The 22,401-nt window shown below is 36.3% G+C and overlaps 2 protein-coding genes and 1 long non-coding RNA gene across 4 annotated transcripts; 1 reads left to right on the plus strand and 2 right to left on the minus strand.

The window, feature by feature from the left end:
* Positions 1 to 1,805: 1,805 nt before the first annotated feature.
* Positions 1,806 to 8,117, plus strand: LOC135695364 (uncharacterized). The gene is made up of 3 exons (XM_065214435.2): positions 1,806 to 2,120; positions 4,038 to 4,152; positions 5,985 to 8,117. The coding sequence occupies exons 2-3, from the start codon at positions 4,056 to 4,058 to the stop codon at positions 7,466 to 7,468; spliced, it is 1,581 nt and encodes a 526-aa protein (XP_065070507.1). The 5' UTR covers positions 1,806 to 2,120; positions 4,038 to 4,055; the 3' UTR covers positions 7,469 to 8,117.
* Positions 7,904 to 20,821, minus strand: LOC135695681 (cyclic GMP-AMP synthase-like receptor 1). 2 transcript variants are annotated; one of them, XM_089108678.1, is made up of 7 exons: positions 20,687 to 20,821; positions 20,168 to 20,470; positions 18,001 to 18,163; positions 17,058 to 17,206; positions 14,560 to 15,095; positions 10,405 to 10,489; positions 7,904 to 9,147 (listed from the first exon to the last, which is right to left on the minus strand). In XM_089108678.1, the coding sequence occupies exons 2-7, from the start codon at positions 20,463 to 20,465 to the stop codon at positions 9,065 to 9,067; spliced, it is 1,314 nt and encodes a 437-aa protein (XP_088964804.1). In that variant the 5' UTR covers positions 20,466 to 20,470; positions 20,687 to 20,821; the 3' UTR covers positions 7,904 to 9,064. The 2 variants fall into 2 exon arrangements, with proteins under 2 accessions (XP_088964804.1, XP_088964807.1); XM_089108681.1 differs by having other exon boundaries at positions 20,558 to 20,698.
* LOC135695366 (uncharacterized) lies at positions 11,300 to 14,553 on the minus strand. Its single transcript, XR_010517249.1, has 2 exons — positions 12,684 to 14,553; positions 11,300 to 11,733 (listed from the first exon to the last, which is right to left on the minus strand). It is a non-coding gene; the product is annotated as an uncharacterized LOC135695366 (long non-coding RNA).
* Positions 20,822 to 22,401: the final 1,580 nt, after the last annotated feature.

Raw genomic sequence — 22,401 nt, forward strand, 5'->3', positions numbered from 1 at the left:
TACTGCTTCTAATATTCTAAAAATGCCACAATATGATATTAGATTACACTATAATTGTTTTCTTTTATATTTACATCATTGGCTCATTGCTTGTAAATTCTCTGACTCGAATTTCTGATTATATTTATGTGAAAAGGAATATGAGGCAATTGACATATGAATATAATGGAAATCACAGTCAATAGGCTCTGAAGTTATCTCAAGAACTAATAAAACGATTTAGGTTTCAAAAACTTGCCTGAAGTGAAACACGGTTCCAAGGGCACAAATCTTTTTGCTATCGCGTCAACGTTTCAGAAATGTCAACATAGGAAGGGATAATCTTAAAGTAGTATGTTTGTCTAACTTGCAAGTTTAGTTTTTTGCATAAGATGTTGGTAAGTTTATTCCTTTTTTGCAGGTATTGATCCAGGCCGAATTCTGACCTAAGCAAATGTTGTCTGAAAAAGTAACGTCAAAATATTACTAAAAAATATTTGAATCACTGATATTAGAAAAAATTGGCTCGCAAAACGAAATCGAGAGAATTTATCGCCAGCACAAAAAAAATCAAAATTCCGCTGCCTGTGATTAGATTTGAATGAAAGCCAGCCAATTTCGCAATTGAATCTTTGCCATGCTATTTGGTCGACTCTTGCAGTCTGACCGGAATCCATTTTCCAGACAGGGGAGAGGCGGCAATTGTGAACTTTCATTTCTTTGGTAACAGTAAACAACTGAATACTGTAAACAATGTAAACAATTACCCTGGTCAAAACAGATTCCTATTGGTTGCTTGTATCACTGCAGGAGCAATCTCGACATCAGATTTGATAAATCAAATCTCACCTGTTCTAGCGTTAAAACTTGCAAAGGTGAAGTACGCACTAATTGGCTAACAAGACCTATACATAGGTGAAGCAAGTAGTGATTGGCTCTCCGGGGACAAACAAGATACTGGATTCAGAAAATACGGACCAGATAATAACATAGAACAGACACCTAAAGATAGTCAGCAAAATATAAGCTCTTTCTTGTGCATGCTGTTGGAATCAAAGGGGACAGATTTTAGGACGGAAGTTGTCAAACGCTGGATGCGCATCTACTTAGAATTTGTTAAAACCGACAAAAACATCTCTTACAAATCTTACAAACGAGCACCTAAAAAGACCCCAATCATCGTTTGAGGTTAAATTCTGGTTCTAAGGGTCACACATTTATAGTTCATATCGGAGCTTGTTTTGGTAGGAAGTTGAGTTACAAAAACCTATAAGTTTGAATATGTCTATAATTTCGAAACTAATCTACTCCGAAAATTTATTATTGAAGATCTGACTTGAAACTTTCTATTCACAGAACACTTCCGAAAATATGGTTAATCGAAAGCTGGGCATTTAAATTTCAAAGCTGCAGGTGAACCGCCGATGCAATATTTTGTTGACCTTCTTGGGAGGTTTGCCAATGTTAGATTTTATAGCTAAGCATTCTCTCTCTTGTGAAGGACCATATTGAAAGTCCCACCCTGAAGTCACAATAGGCCTCCCTCGAAAACCCTACAAAATTTAGGGTCACTAGGAGTCAAAAGTGTTGACTATAGGATTTCTGGGCTTTCCGCATCAGCAACAAATTCCAATGCACCTTGCCAAGACGCAATGTTTGTGATTTTGATAAGGAAGTAACAGTTTTGAAGATAAAAAGCGGCAAAATACTTGCACCAAGATGGCTTTCTAAAAGAGATGGGGAGGAAGAGGAGATGATTTTTCTGGAAAAATTGTTATGCGGGCTTTTGGGCCATTGATGGCAGAGATGCATCTGCCATGGGCGTCTTGACAAGCTTTTTTGCCACCAGTCATGGCGTTTGTTTACTTTCTATAAAGTCGTGATCTTGCTGGTATCTAGCGAAGTTTTTGATTGCAATCGCTATGGTAACCCGAGAGCGCTTGGCGTCAAATGGTGTTTGGCGCATTTTGATTTCTGGTTTTGTTGTTATACAGAAAATGGGTCGCTTTTGTTAAAGCGTTTGGCTTCAAGGTTTTTTGAGGCAGGAAAAATATCAGACAGCTTAAGGTAAATATCAGACATTTGAAACAGATGTTATGTGAGAATTGGCCAGTTCTCAGACAAAGTGGATAAATAATCGGGTATGTAAAATAATACTTTATAGCGTTGCTCACAATTATTTGGAAGTTGTTTTCCATATATTCAACTCATGGAATATACTCAACAAACAAAATGACTACTGGATAGTTACTTGAAGGAATTTCTTAGTAGATTTAAGTACTTCCTTAATTGACTCCAAGCAGATTCGGTTTTGCATTGTACGTTGAGCAGAGAAAAGACATAGACAACTAAAAGCGGTTTATACATGGATGTTATCATAAAAACTTTCCTATGAGCAGTTCTGTAGAGCGCTCGTGATAGCTTTCACTGTAATTAGTCAGCGCTAAAGAGCATTCGCAAGCACTTTCTTTACCAATGCATCTATTTGTTCAACTCGAGATATCTTCATTAAACGAAATCTAAAGCCGTCTTTACACGATGCCGGAAAACTTTTGATCCGTAAATGTGCAACGGATAGGCTTTCTGTTTACACGAGTACTGGACTATCCGTATCAAAATTGATTCGGTCAGCCGTACAACTTTTGATCCTTTTGGCTAGACGATCTTAAAGTTATTTGACATTGTGTAAACGGGCTATCCGGATAAGTTCTGTTATGGATTCATAGCAAGGCGGCGAGTTTGACACAATATGGCAAAATTTTTAGCGCCAAGCTTCGCTTTTCATAACAGATCTCACTTCGCTCGATGACACATCATCTTTTCAAAGATCCGGCACATAAGAAAAAATATTTAAAAAACATCAAGGAAAAAACGTGTGCCTAAGTTTCGGCAAATGTCTGGCAGAGTAAGCATTTGGTTGGATAATTTCATCAATGATATTGTAGTGCCAGAAGAATGGATTGAAAAGTTGCGAATGTGCAAGGAGAGCTTTATAAATCTTGTCTTGACTTGAAGCCGTTCGTGGAGAAAAGTCTCGTAAACTCGTGCTCATGATAACGGGAAGTCTATTCGTATCAAAAGTTGTACAGCACCGTGTAAACGCGATTTATCCATACAACTTTTTGTGGGGATCAAAAGTTATCCGACATTGTGTAAATGTAGCCTAAGATATCTTTCATAATTCTCTGGCAATAATTGAGAAGGGGGTTGATGGGATTCTCTTTAGGTTTAATCAGAGTAAAACTACCCACAGTTTTCACAAATACTAACTTGAGTTGTCTACCCAAAGCTTTTATGAGCTGTCTGACACATTCCATGAGAGGTGTCACAAAATCTTCTCGTCCACTCTCATTTCAAGTCTCTTTGCCTAAGACACAAACTTCATCACACAGCTTATCTTTGTTTCCTCGAGCTTCCCTGAATTTTGAACATTTAACCCACTTCTAGCTTCCCAAAATCGTTGTAACATGTCTACTTGAAACTAAAATTGAAAATTTTGATCTAATCATTCCTTCCAAGTCCTTGTTAGTACTTTGCATTAGGCCTCCAGGCCCCTTCAAACATAACCGACCAAACTTTTTAATAGTTTTTTGCTTGCAAAAATCAAAAGTTTTTGAGACACCAAAAGGTGAAAAGTGAATATCATCCTTTTCACATGGTACCGCATTACGAAAAGTTTCATAGTTTAAGCAAAGCTTTTTGCAACTTAAAGATTTTTGCCACTTAAAGCTTTTTGACATATAAATCAACGAATAACGAAATCTACAACTTCTAGTTACAATATGGCACAAACATAGATAAAGTATATTGCAAAATTGCAATGTGTATTCGTTTCGCTTCCTCTTTCGCAGCTGGACAAATTTTTAGCTGTGTTATAATCTCCTAGAAATGCTCCTGAAACAAGCTTTCACTAGTTTTTACTTTGAATAAATTTTGGAGTCAAACAACGTTTTTGGTCATCCATTGTTGCCCATTCGTACGAAGAAGATTTTGATTTATGGATCTTAGATTTTGATGCAGCCTAATGAATTAAAAAAAGTTTATTTTTTTCGTTTAAGATACACCTTGGCAAGACAATGCAATGTAAATTCGACTTGCTGTTTATTGCTTTCACCTGTGTTACGTCACTGGTTTTTGAGTATGGAAACTGTTTCCGCTCTGAAGAAGCAGAAGGTAAGTTTCCGTTTTGATACGTTAACGAATCAGATTCAGTCCAGGCGCTAAATCCTGGAACGACATTCCATCCAATATTAAACAATCTACTTCAGTAGTGATTTTCCGTCGTGATCTGAAATTGCATCTGTTCTCAACTAAGTACCAATTCTGAATACCTTGATAAGATAATTCTTCCTTACATTGATCAATCGAATCACTAGAAGATTTCATAAATTGAATGATCAGTTTTTTTCTTAGGGGGTGCTCTCTCCTCGATTAGTCTACCTACTGAGAGAGCTCCTCCTTAAGAAATTCCTCTCCATACGAAATTCTATGTACTCTTATTGTAAAATTTGTCATTTTTTGTCATCTGTTTTAATTTGTTATTCTAGTTAATTGTATGTATTTTAGAAAGATTTTTGTATGTAGTGGAATTTTAAAATTAAAATTAAAACTGAACTGAAAAAAAACTGAAAAAAACTGAATTATCGAAGAATAAGATTAGAAAGGAATAATAACAACAGATCAAGCTAAAATGAAGAATTTGTAAGGGATCAATAAGTTTATATCAATTATGAGTAATGATTTTATCAAACATACAGTATGATTATGAGATGAGAAATTATTACAATTTGGCATAGAAAAAATGTTTGATCGGCAAACAACTATCTATAACGAACTTTCTGGTGAACTTTTCTTCCGACTAATAAGATATAAGCAAATGAAGAATCGAATGAACAAAAATTTTGCCCCTACAAATCAGGCTCTACGTATTCTGGCAAATGAGCCATCTCTGTTCTTGCAGTCAGTATACATACATGCTCATCCAATGATACCATACGATTATTACGCCCAAAAACAACAAAAAAGCTTATTATTCTAATGTTAAGCCTTTTTATTTCTATCTTTGCAATATTACAATCATTTCCTAAAACAATAGTCTTTAAACGCTTCTAAACCATACTTGGATCCAATCCATTCCTAGCCTCAATCGCCAAAAAAACAATTACACAAAATCGAACTCTCTAAAGCTCAATCATTAATTTTATAATAATGACAAAATGATAATCATTCATAGAACATAACTCTTCATAGAGGTTTCATGTTTTCAACGGCCAAAATCAAAACCCAAGCAAGTAGAAATATAAAAGTAGGCATTTTTGGGACAATTTCTTTGATTGTCACAATCCATCTACTTTACCAAAAGGATCATTTGTACCTGTGATGAGATTCTTTTATCATCCACAATAATTGAAGCTGAGGAAATTTGCTTTAAAGCATCTAAATGAAACTGATTGTCTGTTTGTTTGTTTGTTTGTTTGTTTGTTTGTTTGTAATCTTATTTCAAATCGAGTATATATAATTTAAGCTACAATTTTAAATGGTTCTTAAATGCCAAATTACAATAAAATCATTAAGATTTGCATACATTGCATGCACAAGTTGTCCCGTCCCAGTTTTCAATTATTCTTTTGCATTGGATCAGATTTTCTGCAGATTTTATTTCCTGTGGTCAGCCATAATCATTTGGAACAAACCTGATACCTCATGATACATATCTCGAAGACACTCGAAGGACTTCTTCATTACAATGCTATGATAGAAAAAGACCTACCATTCAAAAAAATAAACTTTACCAAATTATCGACTTATGAATTTATTGAAGCTGATGTTATTGGAGGGTAAAAATGTTTGGAAATTTAAAAATAGAGAAATTAATGAAATAGATTGTGTATGGTGTCAAATAGTTTGTCTACTTCATATTCTCAGGGTACTGGTGAAAACCCTGGGACATCAGAAATGTTTTTCTTCTCTTCATACACGAATGATACACGATTCATTTCTTGCAGGAAAAGTGAATGTAAATATAGAGTTTACTTCGGAAGAAGGAAGTTTGAATAAAGTTATTGGAGAACGCCAGTTTAAAAGAAGTGTTCCGGATGCTGACGATGGAGTTGTTTTCATGCCAAACCTGATGACAGAGAACATGATGCAAAATGATTTGATGGCAGTTTCCACCCCTGCAAAATTTCGAGAAAAGAGAAGTAAGCACTCAAAAAAATCTCCAGAAAAATATTCTAAGCGAAATCAGATCCAGAAATCTCCCAACACCAAAGATGAACTCATGAACATCCTCGGAGCCATAAGGGAGGCAAAGCATCACAAACTATCAAGAAATGATATCAGAAAACTAGCAAAGAAAGCATTTGCACGAATGAAGTTGAAGAAAGCAAATGGAGAACCAAGCTCCAAAACTGATGAGAAGGCTACCAAAAAGAGCGAAATTAAACCAGATCAGGAAAGTGATAAGAAAATAAAGCAAAAAGTAAGCAAATCTACTTCTTCGAACAAACCGAAGAAAGCCAAAGAAGATGTCAAAGTTTCAAAAACTGCAAAAGAAGATGAAAAGGCATTCTCAAACATTTTTGATGATTCAACAAAACCAAAGCAATCAGAATTTGCAGAAGATATATCAAAACTGGGAGATACAGCAAAGTTCAGCGAAATGCTTTCTGATGAAGATATGACCAAGAAGAAAAGCGACTTCGAAAATAATTTAGAAGCAACGATGGGAAAGGCAGCAGCCAGCACAAAAGGCAGTCAGAATTCAAAAGACGCAACACAGTCATTAGAGCAGGAAGTGAGCAAGGTGGTCGATGAAAAGAAGGAGAAGGTTATATCTTTGGATCAAAAGAAAGATGAGAATTCAAAAAAGAGCAGCATACCAGACCTTGGACGAGATGAGAAGATCAAAACACTGCGAAGCTTACTTGCAAAAGCAAACAAAAACAAAGTTCCTAAAAAATTCCTTCAAGAATTTCCAGCTGGACTGCGCATGATTGCATGGAGGGAGCTGTTGGAGAAAAAGAAAAAGGAACTAGGCGAATTAGAGAAGCTCGCACCAAAGGACGGACTAGGGAAGAAAAGTGATAAAGCGGATAGCGAGGATCATCCTGTTACAGTTAACATTGATATTGACCCTACTGCAGATAAGGCATCTGAAGAACTAAAAGAAGCAAAGGACCAGACCCCGAACAGCCATCATATAGAAAGTCACGTGAAATATTTACAGAAACATCTCTCGAGTGCACAGGATTTGCGCAAGTTAATCTCAAGGGCCTTGATTGGGCATTGCAAAGCCACTGGGAAGAGAATTCTCAAGGCATTTGTTGCAATGGACAAAGCTTTAGCGCGTGCGCAGAACATAGCTACCGTTATTGGAAAGAAATTCAAAGTGGACGCCAGTAAAATCGAAACAATTGTAGTCAATAAGGAAGATGAGGTCGTTGAGTCATTTCTTCGAGACATATTTTCAAATTTTACACCTAAGTAATCCAGTGGCGGCTCCAGCCTGGGATAAATGGGGGACAAAAGGTGTGACAGGGACCACGCCCTTTTGGACCACATTCTTTTCCCTCCCGTGATTGAAACATTTTCTTCCGGAGGATACAACTCTTTTCTCCCAAGATATGTCATTTAAATGTGACGATCTAGATAACGTACATATCCCCCCCCCCCCCCGATGTTTTCTCATCAGGTTTGCAAGAATCTCAAGGACCGACTTTCTGAAAAAGTGGGGAGGGACTAGCCCCACTTTTTCCCCCATTCCCCCCGTGGCTCCGCCACTGAAGTGATCTTGTCAAAAACGAAATATAGATTTCTAAATACTGCTATCAATATGCATTTTCTATAACATACTTTTGTAGATATACATATTTTGTTAGAAACAAAAAACACGATATGAGATAAGAGAACAAAAACATTGCTATGAGATTGGCAATTTATTTAGTATATTTCAACTTTAACATGCACACAGGAAGCTACATCAATAGAACAAACACCATAGGAAAGGCTTGCCAGCTACAACACACTCTTTCGTTCATCTATGCAAATCATTCTTAATTTTCCGAAACTAGATTTAATATAATTTCGTTCTATAATTAAGTATAAGCAAAAACTGATGCAACTTTTGTATTAATAAACACTTGTATTCTTTGTTTTTTTTCGTGGCAAGAATTGGACAATAGAGTAAAAACCAACATGAAAAAACCATGGAAACAGCAAGTCCCCGTTTAAACGAAATCGACATGTAAGAAACTGCAGAAGAATATTTTTTTATTATATTTTCTTATTTACTAAAAAATTAGGCAGCCTGACTTCTCACGTTGCTTATAAAAAAGGCAAGATTACAATATAAGTAAAAAGTCAGATTGAGAATGTATTTAATACGAAAGTATCCTTGTTTATTATGCAACATGAATCTTGAATGAAAAGATGCTTTTTGACAAGAAAGGTTTATGTAAAAGAGAGTTTCAAATGGACAGACCTATTACGCAGCCTCTTTTATGTGGGTCTTCACTGTTAAGCAAACTAGCGTTTTAGTTGTGTGAATGTTTCCCACAGTGTGAGACACTGTTAGAAATGGCTGACGGGCTTTAAAAAAGCAAGCAAATGGCACTTGGGTTTCTGCTTTCTTAGCAGTAAGCAGATTATGTAACTATTTCAGAACTTTTCCTGCAAAGTTAGCTTTTCTCCGTAAATCATGGCTGTCTGGATGGAAGATATCACAAACATTTTTTGTCTTGGAAACAAAAGACTCTCAGGAATGCAGAAATTGAATCGCAGTTATTTTTGAAAAAATACAAAATGATAATTCTGTTTGTTAAGTATGGAAAAATAAATTACATAGGAGATGTAAGTGTTAGAAAATATTGCATCTTATCACCTATTGTCATTCATAACTTAGAATTTGTGCATGTAAAAATTCACAATTTTTAATATGCAAAACTGGCTATAACAAATATCTATAACGACAAGGAGAAACTAAAAAACTTTTAGAACACAAAATTCAAATAGTTAACACGTTGTAAAGTGGTGATAATTTAACACGTTTAAAGTTTAAAAGGTTTTAGAGTTTGATTTGTAGAAACTAGAGCTTACAAGAGCTTTTCATTTCAAATGCTAACATCGGGCCACCTTCAAATTCTCGGCAAATATCCAAAATCTGTTCATCTACAAAAAATAAAACATTTACTATCAAACTTTTATCTGCATTTAATAATTGGTATTTCTTAAATGAATAAAATTTTATTCACACCTTGGAATGGAGAAATGAATGCAAGCTTTGTTCAATTATCACCGATAACATACAACGGAGAATGAAAAATTGAAACCTTTCAAGAAATAATTAAGCTGACATTCTTCAGAGTACAAAAGGTGCGAAAATTTATCTAAAACTCTGAGTAGGAAAAGATATTTATCCAGTTGTGGATCTGAAAAAGGCCAATAGGAAACGCGAACACGTGACTGTTACGGTTGCCCAATCAGAGCTGTTTGCCAATAGAAAATGTACCATAGAGACTGGCGGTCGCTATGGCCCAGTCTCTTAAGGTCTAAGACTTGGGAATATGAGAAGTTAAGATGGCGACCTTCAATAAATCATACTGAGTTTCAAGCCTACTTGGGAAATTATAGAAAATATCACCAATCGAGTCAAAGGGTTTAAATAAACTCCTCCAGTCTATAATATAGGACCATTTTTGTTTTTATAAAGTTCGATTTCAAAACTGCTAGATGAAAAACGACTGCTATTCTAGTTTTTGTAACAGTCTGTATTGTCTAGTAAATGTAAACTACTTTTTATTCGCAGCAAATTTTGAGAAAAGCCTCAGCAAATTTGCCAAATCAGAACGCCCCTATAAAACATGGTTCGGCTATAGGTCAACGGATCCAGCTCTAGAATGTAAATCGGTGAACTTCTAAAACACTGCACAAGCGATCTTTACATTCATTGATTCTGCGTAAATTAAAGCTAAATATTCCGACTTTAGAGGATCATTATTTCCTTTGTCTCTTAAATGTGCAAGAGGATAGGGTCGCTGCTTGGTCAGAACAGAGAACCAATAGAACATGCCATTCTTCAAAATATGCAGTACCAAAGACTGAACTAACTGGAAATGACAAGACATATAGGCATTGTCTTCTTTGAACTCTACTGATTATGGTTTTGGACAAATCGTTCAGCTCTGAAGCAAAAAAAATAAGACGGTCCTTAATCTGTACAGAAAGATAAACGGCCGTATGAATTGGGTAAAGGAGCCAGCCTTGCTGATCACGTTATAATCAGCTGGTTATCAGACACAGTTTCGCCATTCTGCGCAGCCCTATTAAGTTGAGTTCAAAAGTAATGATATAATTCCTGCAGTCAATTGAAATAAATTAACAAAATACTTTACGTAGTGTCTCTTTCTACAAAAGACAAGAACTTACTGTTTTGCTCCTGTGCAACAGCTCTTACTCTCTCCATAAAACCTTTCAGTAGGCTGACGTACGGTTTACATGCATCAACAACTTGCTGAAAGGCAAAAGAAGATACATTGATAGGAGGCCTTTATATTTAAAAAATGTTAGTATGTGAAAAGGATGACGAAAAGACCTCTTCTGTCCTTATATTGTCATAATTTCAATATAATTAAAACAACAATCTTTTTGTGATTCAAAATTTGAAAATGGCTTCGAAATAAGCAAACAATTTGAGTCATACTAACGTTTTTCATCTGGTACTCTTCAGAGCATAAAATGTCAGAACACAGATAAAAATACAACGCTAGGAAATATATGTACTCGATTGTGGATCGAAAAAGGCCAATCAGAAACGCGGGTAAATGACTGTAAAGGTTGCCCAATCAATGCCGTTTGCCTATTGAAAATGGTACTTATGGGTCCTCTACAATCTACAATGCTAGTCTCCAAAAAGGCTTAGGCCTTGACGGAGATACACGATACTCTCACTACAACACACCTACTTTACCTAACTACATATAACTACACACGATACCGGTTAACGAATTAGTAGTTTTGGCGCAAGGGCACTTGGTCGACATGTTTTACTTTGGCTGCATGGCAATGCATACTACAGTTAGTGATAAAACGGCTATGACGAATCAATATTACAATAGCCTTGGGTAGGTTGCAATTTCATATATCAGGGAGAAGAATGCATGAAACGAAGCTTTATATCGACCAAGTGACCTTAGACCAAAGAAAGAAAGCAAAACCAATTTTTTTTATTTTTCTACGTATAGCAGGAAACGCCCTGCAACCGTGCACCAACTATCCAGGACACGGAGCACAAGACAGCGAAAACCACAACAAGAGACAAGGAAGCGAACACCACACGCATTTTGGGATAAATAGAAACATGCTAATAAGTGTTCTATTTAATTAATACGAGGAGTTGGAGAGTCCCCAAGTGTTTGCGGCAGTGTTTTTGTTCCATGCTTGTGGAGCTATCTACTGTGTAATACCGTTTTCGAGCGAATCTACTGAAGGTTTTATGATGACATTATCTGGGATAACGTTCCATAGTCGAACTGACCGGACAAAAAATTGATATTTGTAAGCTCGGAATGCAGCGACTGGATGTAGTTGAAACGGCGAATGTGTCTAGTAGTTGCAGCTACAATGCTTGGAAATGAGATATTCACGAGACTGTTCCAAATTTTGTAAAACAAACATAAATCATCTATGACTCTGGGGTGTTGTAATGGCAGCCATTTCAAAGTGTTTTGGATCTTTCCTGTGAGATCAGTATTTGGACTATAGGCCGCGGTCACACTGTACTTTTCCAAGCATCCTTTTTGCTAATCCGTATTTGTTCTTACATCATGCGACCGGTCACACATGATTTTTTATAAGGATGCTTTAGTACCCTCAAGGAATTAATAGGTCAAGAAAATAACATGCACATTTATAACACGCAGAGTATATTTCCCGCCAAAATTTCACTATTTTTGCTTCTTGGTTCGCGCCAATTTAAAATTTCTTTATTCGTTATCATGATGGAGCTACAATCGTCTATCTTGTTTCTCGTAAATTTGAAAGTTTTTTCTTGGCCTGGTTGACAGTTTTTTTAGGTCCATTTTTATTAACATTATTTATAATTTTTGTCCATGCCTGCCGATTGCGACTGCTTTCCAGCTCCGGGACATTTTCTTTCCACTTTTTAATCAGGCTTCTTGCTTGAATCTCGGACCAGCGACAATTGTTTTCCCCTTTTTTCTTTTCATCTTCGTTTGCAACTTCATTCCCTGGATTCAAGTTCATACGCGCATTCTGGTAGCGTTCAAATTCAATTCGCTACAAATATATTTGGTACTGAAACGGATTTTGCTGAGAATTGCCTCCAGATCCGGAAGGGTACGACATGATTGTTTTGTAAATTTTGCTTGTTGAATTTTCAGTGAAAAATTTATAAATGAAAAGAATTGTACGCGTGCGCTTTATTTTATTGCAACCGCCATAGGACACACATGTCAAGGACACGCACATCAGTAATCCTTTATGGAAACAGAACATCATGATTTTGTTCATTTAGAACGCATAACAAGTATTTAGCATGGTTTTGGGAAGGTACAGAGCATCCTAAAGAATTAAGGGGATTTCCTTTGAAAATGCAAAATTCCGACCGAATTCCAGAAATGTTTAGCAAGGCCATTAGTACAACACCTTTTAAGAAAGCATGCTTAAAAGCATAGTGTGACCGCGGCCTATAGTCATAGTAGTTGAGGACAAAGCGTGCCGCTTTTCTTTGTACTGCCTCCACTTTGTCAATATTTGACTTTGTGTGATGGTTCCAACACACCGAGGCATACCCAAGGTGTGGCCAAACGATCGAGTTATATGCAATAGTCTTTACTTCAGCAGAGCACATGTGGAGGTTTCTGTGGCATAAAATTTAATAATTTTGTAGCCTTTTCCGTAATTTCATCTACATGCGCATTGAAGTTAAGTTTTGGGTCCAATATTACACCTAAATAACGAGCTGATGTGATTTCTTCAAAGTCACAGAATTAAGACTTACTGGGTCACCTGACGCTTTTTTTACATCTTATACACAGCATCAACTTCACGAGACTTTCTGTAAGCGATACGCAACACTTTACATTTTTCTACGTTGAAGACCATTTGCCAGGTGTGTGCCCATTTCTGAAGATTGAAAAGATCTTTTTGAAGAATTTTTGAGTCTTCGGAAGTGTCTTTATTTCTATGAAGTACACTATCATCAGCAAATAGACGAATTGAGCTTTCGACATTTTCTTCTATATCGATGATGTACAAGAGGAACAACAAAGAACCAAGTACTGTTCCTTGAGATACATCCGATTTCACCGGCTGTTTGGATGAGTGAGACCCATTTACAACTACTTCTTGTGTTCTGTTTCCAAGAAATCCCTGGATCCATCCTAATGTTTTACTAGTAACCCTGTACATATTCAGTTTGAAAAGAAGGCGCTGGCGAGGCACTACATCAAATGCTTTACTAAAATCGAGCAGAATTATGTCGACTTGGCCACCTCCTTCATTTAGTGCACCGGTCCATTCATTCATAGCCTCGATTAACTGTGTTTCACATGACATGCCTTTCCTAAAACCATGTTGTTTGGATGTGACGATGTTATAATTACTAATATGTGATTCCACATTTTAGAGACAATACAGTGTTCCAATATTTTGCATGATGTGGCAGTAAAGGAAACTGTACGATAATTAACAGGAAGACTCTTCACACCTTTCTTGAATACAGGGCATATAACTGCATGATACCAGGTTGCAGGTAGTTTGTCTGGACCAAATGATTTTGAGGAGTTTATGTTCTGGAATTGTTTAATAACTCCTTCCACAACAGTAGTGATTTCAGGCATATCAGGATACAACTTACTTATAGCTGGGACATTTTTGATATCTTCATCCGTAAAGACTGATTGGAATTGTTCATTTAGTGTATTTGTTTTTGCTGTGTCAGAGGTAGCAGGAATAAACAATAATTTTTAGGGTGTGGAAAATAAGGCACACCGCAACGCGCCACGATAAACTTTTTCACTGATGAAGCCCCGTATGCCGGGGCGAAATATTAGCAATCTTTTATTTACTTGTGTTCGTTGTTGTGTATTCTCGTGGCGTGGCAGTGCTTTTTAATTTTCTACATTTTACCAACTTCTCGTCTCAAGGATTCCGTTGGAGCCCGTTGAGCAGTTTGCTCACGTGGCCTTTCCTTAACTTAAAAATACATAAACATTTTAAATATCTTAAAGAAAACAAAATATTTTAATAATTGTTCTTTTCGTAAAAATCTCCATGTTCTGCTCACAAAACAAACTATAAACGGAGCAATCTTAAATTTAGAACACTCTCCAAAAGGTTCATTTCTTATAGTTATTTAGCTGTTAGGGTGGCTCAGTGGCTAGGGTTGCGGACTATAGATCTCAAGGTCTGGGTTTCCAGGCATATGAATCACAGGGCGTGGTCACATCGAGAGCAAGGACCAGGGCACTGCTCGATAGGTTCTGGTGCTTACTCTCAGGACCAGGACCCATCGATTAAACAAGTCCAGAGATTGTGCAAAAAACCCATAAAAATGCAAACCTTTTTCTCATTTGAAGTAGCTTGAGCTGTCAAGAGATTGGCCACTGCAGTTTCAGGGCTGTTAGAGAACGCTTTCAAGCTCTCTAAAATCTGTTTTCTTTGTTCCTCGTTTATACCGTCTAAGATGTTTATGTCAGACAAAAAGTAATGTTTCAATTTTGGTTTCTGAGAACTCAAACACTGACTGAGTCGTGTTGTAGCAGACCGAACTCTAGCTCCCAGTTCAGAGAGCTTCCATTTATCACTTTCGCCCCAGGTCTCGTATTCATGCAACAGAATTGTTTTCATGTGGTACGAGCGAAGGCCTGGCCAATTCATGTAATGAAGCATTCCTTTCAAAATACGTAGAACAGGGCGACGACAATTGTTATCCACGCTTGAATCACCGTCTAATAACAATTTCTTTTCTGCTTTGTTAAATGCATATCTCCAAAGGTAGTCTCGCTTTCCGTGAAATCGCTGCTTGTAAAGTTTGGGTACCAGATAAACTGAAGACGTTTCTTTGATTTTCTTGATCAACTCCTCTGAGGGCCAACCTAAGAGAAAAATTAAGGTAAATTTGTAGAAAGATATCCTGGAAAACAATAAACTATTTAAGTCCTTGAGAAAAACAACAAAGGCTGAGCTAACAAAGGCACATAATGACTATGTATTGGGGCTAATTGACATCAAGGAATCAAAGGATGAAACTGTGCAAAAGAAAAGCTACTCAGTGTCAAAGAAGTTCTGGTCTTACACTCGCTCAAAGAGAAAAGACGTGTTAGGGGTAGAAGTGTTGCGGAAAGAAGGGAAAGACATTACCAATGCTTTGGTAAAAGCAGAAGTACTAAATCAGCAATGCTTCGGTATTCACAAAGGAAAATACAAGAAGTACACCGAGCATAGGCGATCATCAGTTACCAACAATTAGCAACCTTGAGATTGAAAGCCAAGGTATCGCTAAGCTACTATCTAACTTGGACCCAAAGAAAGCTAATGGTCCTGATCAGATTCCAACAAGAGTTCTTAAGGAAGCAGCCACAGAATTAGCCCGCATTTTAAGATTCATATTCATTAAATCATTAGAAACAGGAATCGTACCAAAAGCCTGGAGGAATAAAAATGTTGTACCAGTCTACAAAAGAAAGGGGTCAAAACAAGAGGCTGCTAACTATAGACCAGTCTCCTTAACTTCTGTCTGTTGTAAAACTCTAGAGCACATAATATTCACGAACATCATGAGCCACAGTGATAGTCAAGGAATTATTGTAGATAAGCAATATGGATTTTGTTCGAGGAGGTCATGTGAAACGCAGTTAATTACAACACTAGAAGACATAGCAAGGAAAAGAAACAAGGGCAGCAACGTGGGTATTTTGATCCTAGATTTCAGTAAGGCGTTTGACACTGTTACACATAGTCAACTGATAATTTCAAAGTTAGACCACCATGGAATAAGAGAATCAACTGATATTGGAAGATGGATCAGTGCATGGTTATGGGACCGAAAACAGCAGGTAGTTGGTGATGGTGAGACTTTAAGTTCTGTCAAAGTTGAGTCAGGTGTGCCACAGGGCACAGTGCTAGGCCCCTTGCTTTTCTTGCTTTTTATGAATAATATAACTATGCAAATAGACTCCCACCTAAAAGTATTTGCTGACGACTGCCTGTTATACGAGGAAGTGAATGATTCAGTTATGGCTGAAAACCTACAAAGGAATCTTGATTTGTTGGGACAGTGGTTTTACGCTGGCCAACCTTGGAGACACGTAGGAAATATATTGGGTCTTGTTATGTTTTTTTTAATTGTTAACAATTGGATTGATATGTAACTTCCCTCATACATTATGGAACAGAGAAAGGCTACAAGGAGCAGCGGAGCAATTTCAAAGAACTTTATTCCTCTATTACCACATCTAGACTGCTTCAAATTTTCCTTTTACGCAAGAGCACTCTGAATTTATTTAAGTTAGCATTGAGACGACTTTTTTTCTTTGTTGCGGCATTTGGTATTTTTTCCTGGGATAAAATTAATTTATTAATCCATTAACCTATTGCTATTTTCAATATTTTGTAATGTCAATGTTTAGCCGCATGGGGACTGATCACTCAACCTGCAAACAGCATATTCAGGTCAGTCATATACCCACTCCAATTAACAGCTGTTTCCAAATTACCCACTCCAATTAAGTTTAGTGACCAGAACCTCATCAGGGCGATGCCCATTCCGGGGTTTACTGATTATTGAGATAGATGTTGACAAGACCAAACGAAAAGACAAGTTATAAAAATACAGAAAGAAAAGGGCCACCTTAAGGATATAAAATGAAAGCTGCAACAAAGAAAGAAAGCACGAATACACCGTCGTATTAAAAAACTTACAATTTCATCTACTGTTTTGCTTAAATTTCATAGTTAATACAGACAAAAGCATGAATGTATGCATACTTTGAACAGATTTTGTTAACAAGGCCTAAAGCTTTTCGAAGTATCCAACAAAACTACAACTTGAGGCATACCTTTCTTTGTTCGCTTCTCCCAACCCAAAGTCAAATTTTCAGGCCATTTTCTAACTTCAATGACAGGAGCCAGGTCAATGTCATAGACTTTTTCACCATTTTTCTTGCAAATTATCGTTACAGCAGGGTGATTTGTTTTAAAGTCGAGGCTGGTGATAATATAAAATGCGGTTTAAAGACCAAAAAACGTCAGGTGGTTACAAAAAAGGAGTACATTTCAGGACCAAATTTGATACTCAAATTCCTTTAATCATATTTGTTGAGTAAAATACAGAATGATAATGATACCGTTAACAACAATGAAGAGAACTTAAAACTGTCTGGGTGAGAGCAAACACAAATTTAACAGGTATTCATAAATAACCCTCGATATTCACATATTACAACATGTAAATAATTTTCACTTAGTAAGTGACACTTACAAGTAGCAAATTGTAACGGACATCTTACGGATTATTAAGCTTTTGAAATGAAAATCTTACTGGTAAGTCAGCAATTGCAACTCAGATTTCATATACAAGAAACTACTTGCACTCACAATATTTATTAGTAGCAAACTGTAACTAACATCTTAATGATTATTAACCTTTGGTAATAGATATTTTACTCATTCGTAATGAGTTTTAATCGATGTTTTAATTTGAAAGGGACCCCTTGTACCCAAAACGAATATTGCACTTATAAGTAGCCAACTGTAACTGATCATTACTGTTTATCAGCCTTTGGATACTAACCTTTTACTTTATTACAAGAGGTAAACATTTGTAAACAATATTTAATAAACAAGATATACTACTGACTGATATACTACTTATGATCAAATACGATAACTAATATTGTAACTTTCAATTTGTATGACTACTTGTGGAAAGTAATTTCTCTCCCAGGCTCTAAAATTCCAGTAGGTGAAAATTAAATGAAAAGAAGCAAGAAAATTACTCACTCAAAGCCAGTTTTTCCCTCTTTATTCATGTCATTAATGGTTTGCCTTGCAAGGTTTGAAAATGCTTGAACAACCCGCTCTGCAGACAAATGCTTCCCATCAGGATCTGCAAGGTTTTTCCAAGCTTCTTGGAGTGCTGGCCTCAGTGTGTAGAAGGTGTACTCTGTGCAGAGAAAATGTAAGATTCATATTAGCGTGTTGCAGAACAACAGTTTCTAAAGAACTAAAATATTGTGTTGTGATCTCAAGGCTTATAGAATAAATCCAATAATAAGCAACAAGGAAAATATTTTTGTTTACATAATATTATTTTCATTTGCTCTTATTTTGCTCTAAAAGAATCCCTGCTTTAAAGCATTTATATCAAAGCTTTCATACCTGCCATCATATTTGCACCTTTTGAAAAAAACTTAATTGTTCTTGCTCACTTGATTCAAAGGGAAGTACCCAAACAGGATAGTGGACGAAAATTTTCATTTAGATTTTATTCAGATTCAAGGATAAACAGCAAATTTTGTATTTGGATAATCTTGAAGGCAACATTTCTATTCATCAAAAATGAGGCTTGACAAGCTGTAACCATGAGTGAAGGTTGACTTTAAACAGAGCTAATTTGAACAATTCTGCATATTTGGGTATAATTTTCTTGTGACTGTAAAAGTTAGTGTGACTCAAAGCAAGTGACTACAAGAGAGTTAAGTGTAGCTTCCTCTTATAGCAAATCTCTTTGCATATTGCTTTATCATATAGTAAAATGATATTGTAAAATTTATTGGCTGTTAAAGAGATTTCCACATATTAAAAATTTTCTGGTAGCTTAATACCAGTTCTTTTATTTTGAGGTTCTTGGAAATTGTTATGTATTATATCCACTGATGAAAAAATTATTATTAAATGTATTCCTTATATTAACACCATTTGGTTTGTTTCCTTGTTTTGAAGATAAATTGATACTAAAACATGTATTATTATTTGTTAACATATATATATCATCTTAAATTTATAAATTGTAACAAGTGGTTTATGCTCAAACTTTCTAAGTCCAATTTTTGTGAGCTTGCATAAGTACTGTTGTGATTGCTTAAAATGTTTGATGTTTGATTTGAAGTTGTACCCTTGAAAGTATGAATCTATGCTGCAAATAAATATGTTATTAGATTAGCATTGACCCTTGTCCTTTTCTTTTGCCAAAAAAGAATGGGTATAATGGCAGATAATCCTTTGCAACTAATTCTCATGAAACATTTTTAAATTGCTGGGGAGATGAAGCAGCATTTGTCTGAAGGTCGGTTGGCTATTCAAAGTTTGCATCATATGCACATGCACAGGTAAAGTCAATCTCCTTGTTGAATTATATATCATGTGGTAGGAACGTTTATGGCACTTAAGGGAGTATGCCTATCTCGAACAAGAAGATGAAAAAATTAGAGGAAAGCCAGTAAAGTGAAAAGAGAAGATAAAACTCTGGTTTATATGATGCAACTATGATTTATAATGAGTTTGATTAAATGCTGTAAAGAGCCATATAATGTGAATTTTCCTTTTTGCTCCATGCCCACCCCCATATGATGCACTTTCTCATTGTTTCAAAAAAATGGTTAGAATAATAGCCCTAAACAATAGGAATCGAGTTTCGTCTCCCCAACAATAAAGATATGCATAGAAACTTTAAAAAGCTATGGTTTGTATATAGATAGTAGATAGTGGTTTGTATATACAAAGTATTGGTTGTTAGAGATTATCAGTTAGAAAAGGGGCTGTGTACTAGAAAAGGAGCAAAGAGATTTTCTAAAAATAGCTCAAAGTATAATGTCTTAGCGTTTTCAAGTAGGACTGAGGCATAAGCTTTGCATTGCCATTAGAAAATGCACTTGATCAAATGTCACTATTGCAGTAAATGTATTAAAAAACAGATAAAGGTCTAAAATAATAAAGGTAGAAAATATATCTAGATCTCCTTATTCCTATATCTGTGCTTCAATTGCAAAGTTCAAGTGGCATCACAGACATACAAAACATATTCGCAGAATCTCACATCCAAAAAGTTATATTCACTGGTATCGAAAACCAAAAATGGGCTTCTTTAATGGGAAATAATGAAAACGCTACGAGCTATTTCAGAATCATGTCAATGGAAGAAAATGAAAGAAAGGACAATAAATTTTACCAGAAGGCACATCTGGAACTCTTTTCTTCGGAGCTTCGTCGATAGTCAGCTGTGTTATTGGTAGATCAAAATCAAATTCGTCTGCTTCATTTATTTTCAGCTTCTCGTAAACACTTCCTCGGTATTCTAAACCCATCTTGAATCTCGAATCCTTTGTTTCAATTCGAGTAATAATTTCCTTGACGATATCTGTCACTTCAGATTTCGATTTCTTCATATCAGAAGTCTTTAGGCCATCAAGGAATTTCCGTAGTATAACATTCAGGTTACATTCGCTCTTGTCATTTGCAGTCCCCATGATTCCTACGGTTAAAAGTAAGGTGTATGTCATCCAAACATAAAACACTGTAGTCATATTAGTTAGGTTGTAGTTTAAAGTTTGGATCTTACAGTTATCTGGTAAGGGCAGGCTCTGCGAGGCTAAGTGCTCTTGAAGCTAAATGACTGCAAAACGCAGATACTCTCTTTGAAATATCAATCGATGCTTATGTGAAAAGAAAGAATGCTTGCAGCTTTAACCTTCTTTTTGTCAGCAGATTCTTAGACTTCGCTTCCAGCCAGTTCTAAGTTATTTGCAGTAAAGGCACAGCATCACTGTCTATGTTTGACTACGCCTGATATCTTTCCCTCTGATTCTCATTGGGCATTCATAGCCACGTGCCCAAATTCAGCCAATTAAATCATACCATGACATCATGCCGACATCAAGACATATTTCCAAGAAACCAAACCTTGTGGAAAAAACAAGATGAGATAATACACCAATTCGACTTACGACCTCGTTTTGGAAATTTCTCCAAACTTAATTATACGACTTTTTTAAGCTCAGATTTGGTTTTATCGCCATAATTTTAGGCAGGATACCATTTTTCATATTGTTTCAGCTTGTATTTTAGATTTTACGGAGAAATGAAATTTGAAAACTTGTAAGGGATTTGACCGCAAAAATCGTTTCGGGGGGGGGAACTTTACCCCCCTAGTCGCCAATCACGGTCAAATCCCTTATAAAGTTTTTATCTTTGTGTCGTCATAAAATCAATAACGTGAGCAATATGATATTGAAAACTTACAATCAGACTAAAATCATTGCTCTCAATCTGAATCTGCGGTCAAAAATTTTATACAAAAAAATTTTGAAGAATTTTTCAAAATGAGGCCGTAAGTCAAATAGGTGTATTCACGCGATAAAATAATTACTCGCACTTCTGTGCGAATAAAATTCGCACTCCTCTGACTATCGCTAGGAAGGGGGAGCCTCTACCCCTTTTCTATCTCAGGCTTACCCTAATCTTTGTAATATATGCCAGGGTAACCGGGTGCCCGCGAGCTTCGTAGGAGGGGGGGGGGTAAGGGGGGTTAGTAAAGTTTTAAAGTATGACATCACAAGTGGCGTAAATTGGGCATTTTTCTTTTGGGGGGTAGGGGGCTGGATTAGGAAAGGCACTTAACAAACCGACAAACATTTTGCATATATCTATAGCAGGGATGTAGTCGTATAATTTTAACACGGCGGCTCTATTAAATTTCTAAGTTTTTCTTTTAATTTAGTACTTTCAATTTGAGCATGACGAGGGTTAATGTTTCGAACTGAGATCAGAACATTGATACCATGGAAAGGACCGGGGAAAATTTCATTGCAAGTTAGGAGCAAAATGTTTATATTGCTCAGGGTTTTAGTGCAAGCCGCCACCATGGTTGGCGGGGAGAACAAGTTTGAAATATGGCACTTGAAGTGCTACTGCAATGAAAAAATCAACCAAAATTTGATTTCCTTTCTAAATTATTTACTATCAAATGAATAAAAAACTGCAAACAGAATATCGATATCGTTTCTCGTTATAAAGTTATAGATGCCCCAAAGTTCGAGATTTTGATAGTTTTCGTGCGAAAAAATCTTCCGTCTGTGACGTCACAGTTATGATCAAGCAGAGATATCGCGATGGCATCCAATGGTGGGAAAACGAAACCTTGTTCAAAACGTGGCTGAAGATCTTGTGATGCAGGAGGACCTGGAGGCTAAAGCTGCACAAATGAACATTTTATGAAAGAAGGGGCCTATTCATACTTTTCAGATTCGGGAATGATAAGAATTCGGATTCGGGAAGGTACTGGAAGTAGGTAAGCTTTGTTCGCCGGCATAGGCCAAAGTGGCATCCTTCATCATTATCGATCCTTTGCTCCATTCCTCTTGAAGATAATGGTTTCACGATGACTAATGATATCGTAAAAGATCT

Source organism: Rhopilema esculentum, chromosome 2, assembly GCF_057945365.1.
Source record: "Rhopilema esculentum isolate cy_ngs chromosome 2, ASM5794536v1, whole genome shotgun sequence".
Taxonomy (NCBI): domain Eukaryota; kingdom Metazoa; phylum Cnidaria; class Scyphozoa; order Rhizostomeae; family Rhizostomatidae; genus Rhopilema; species Rhopilema esculentum.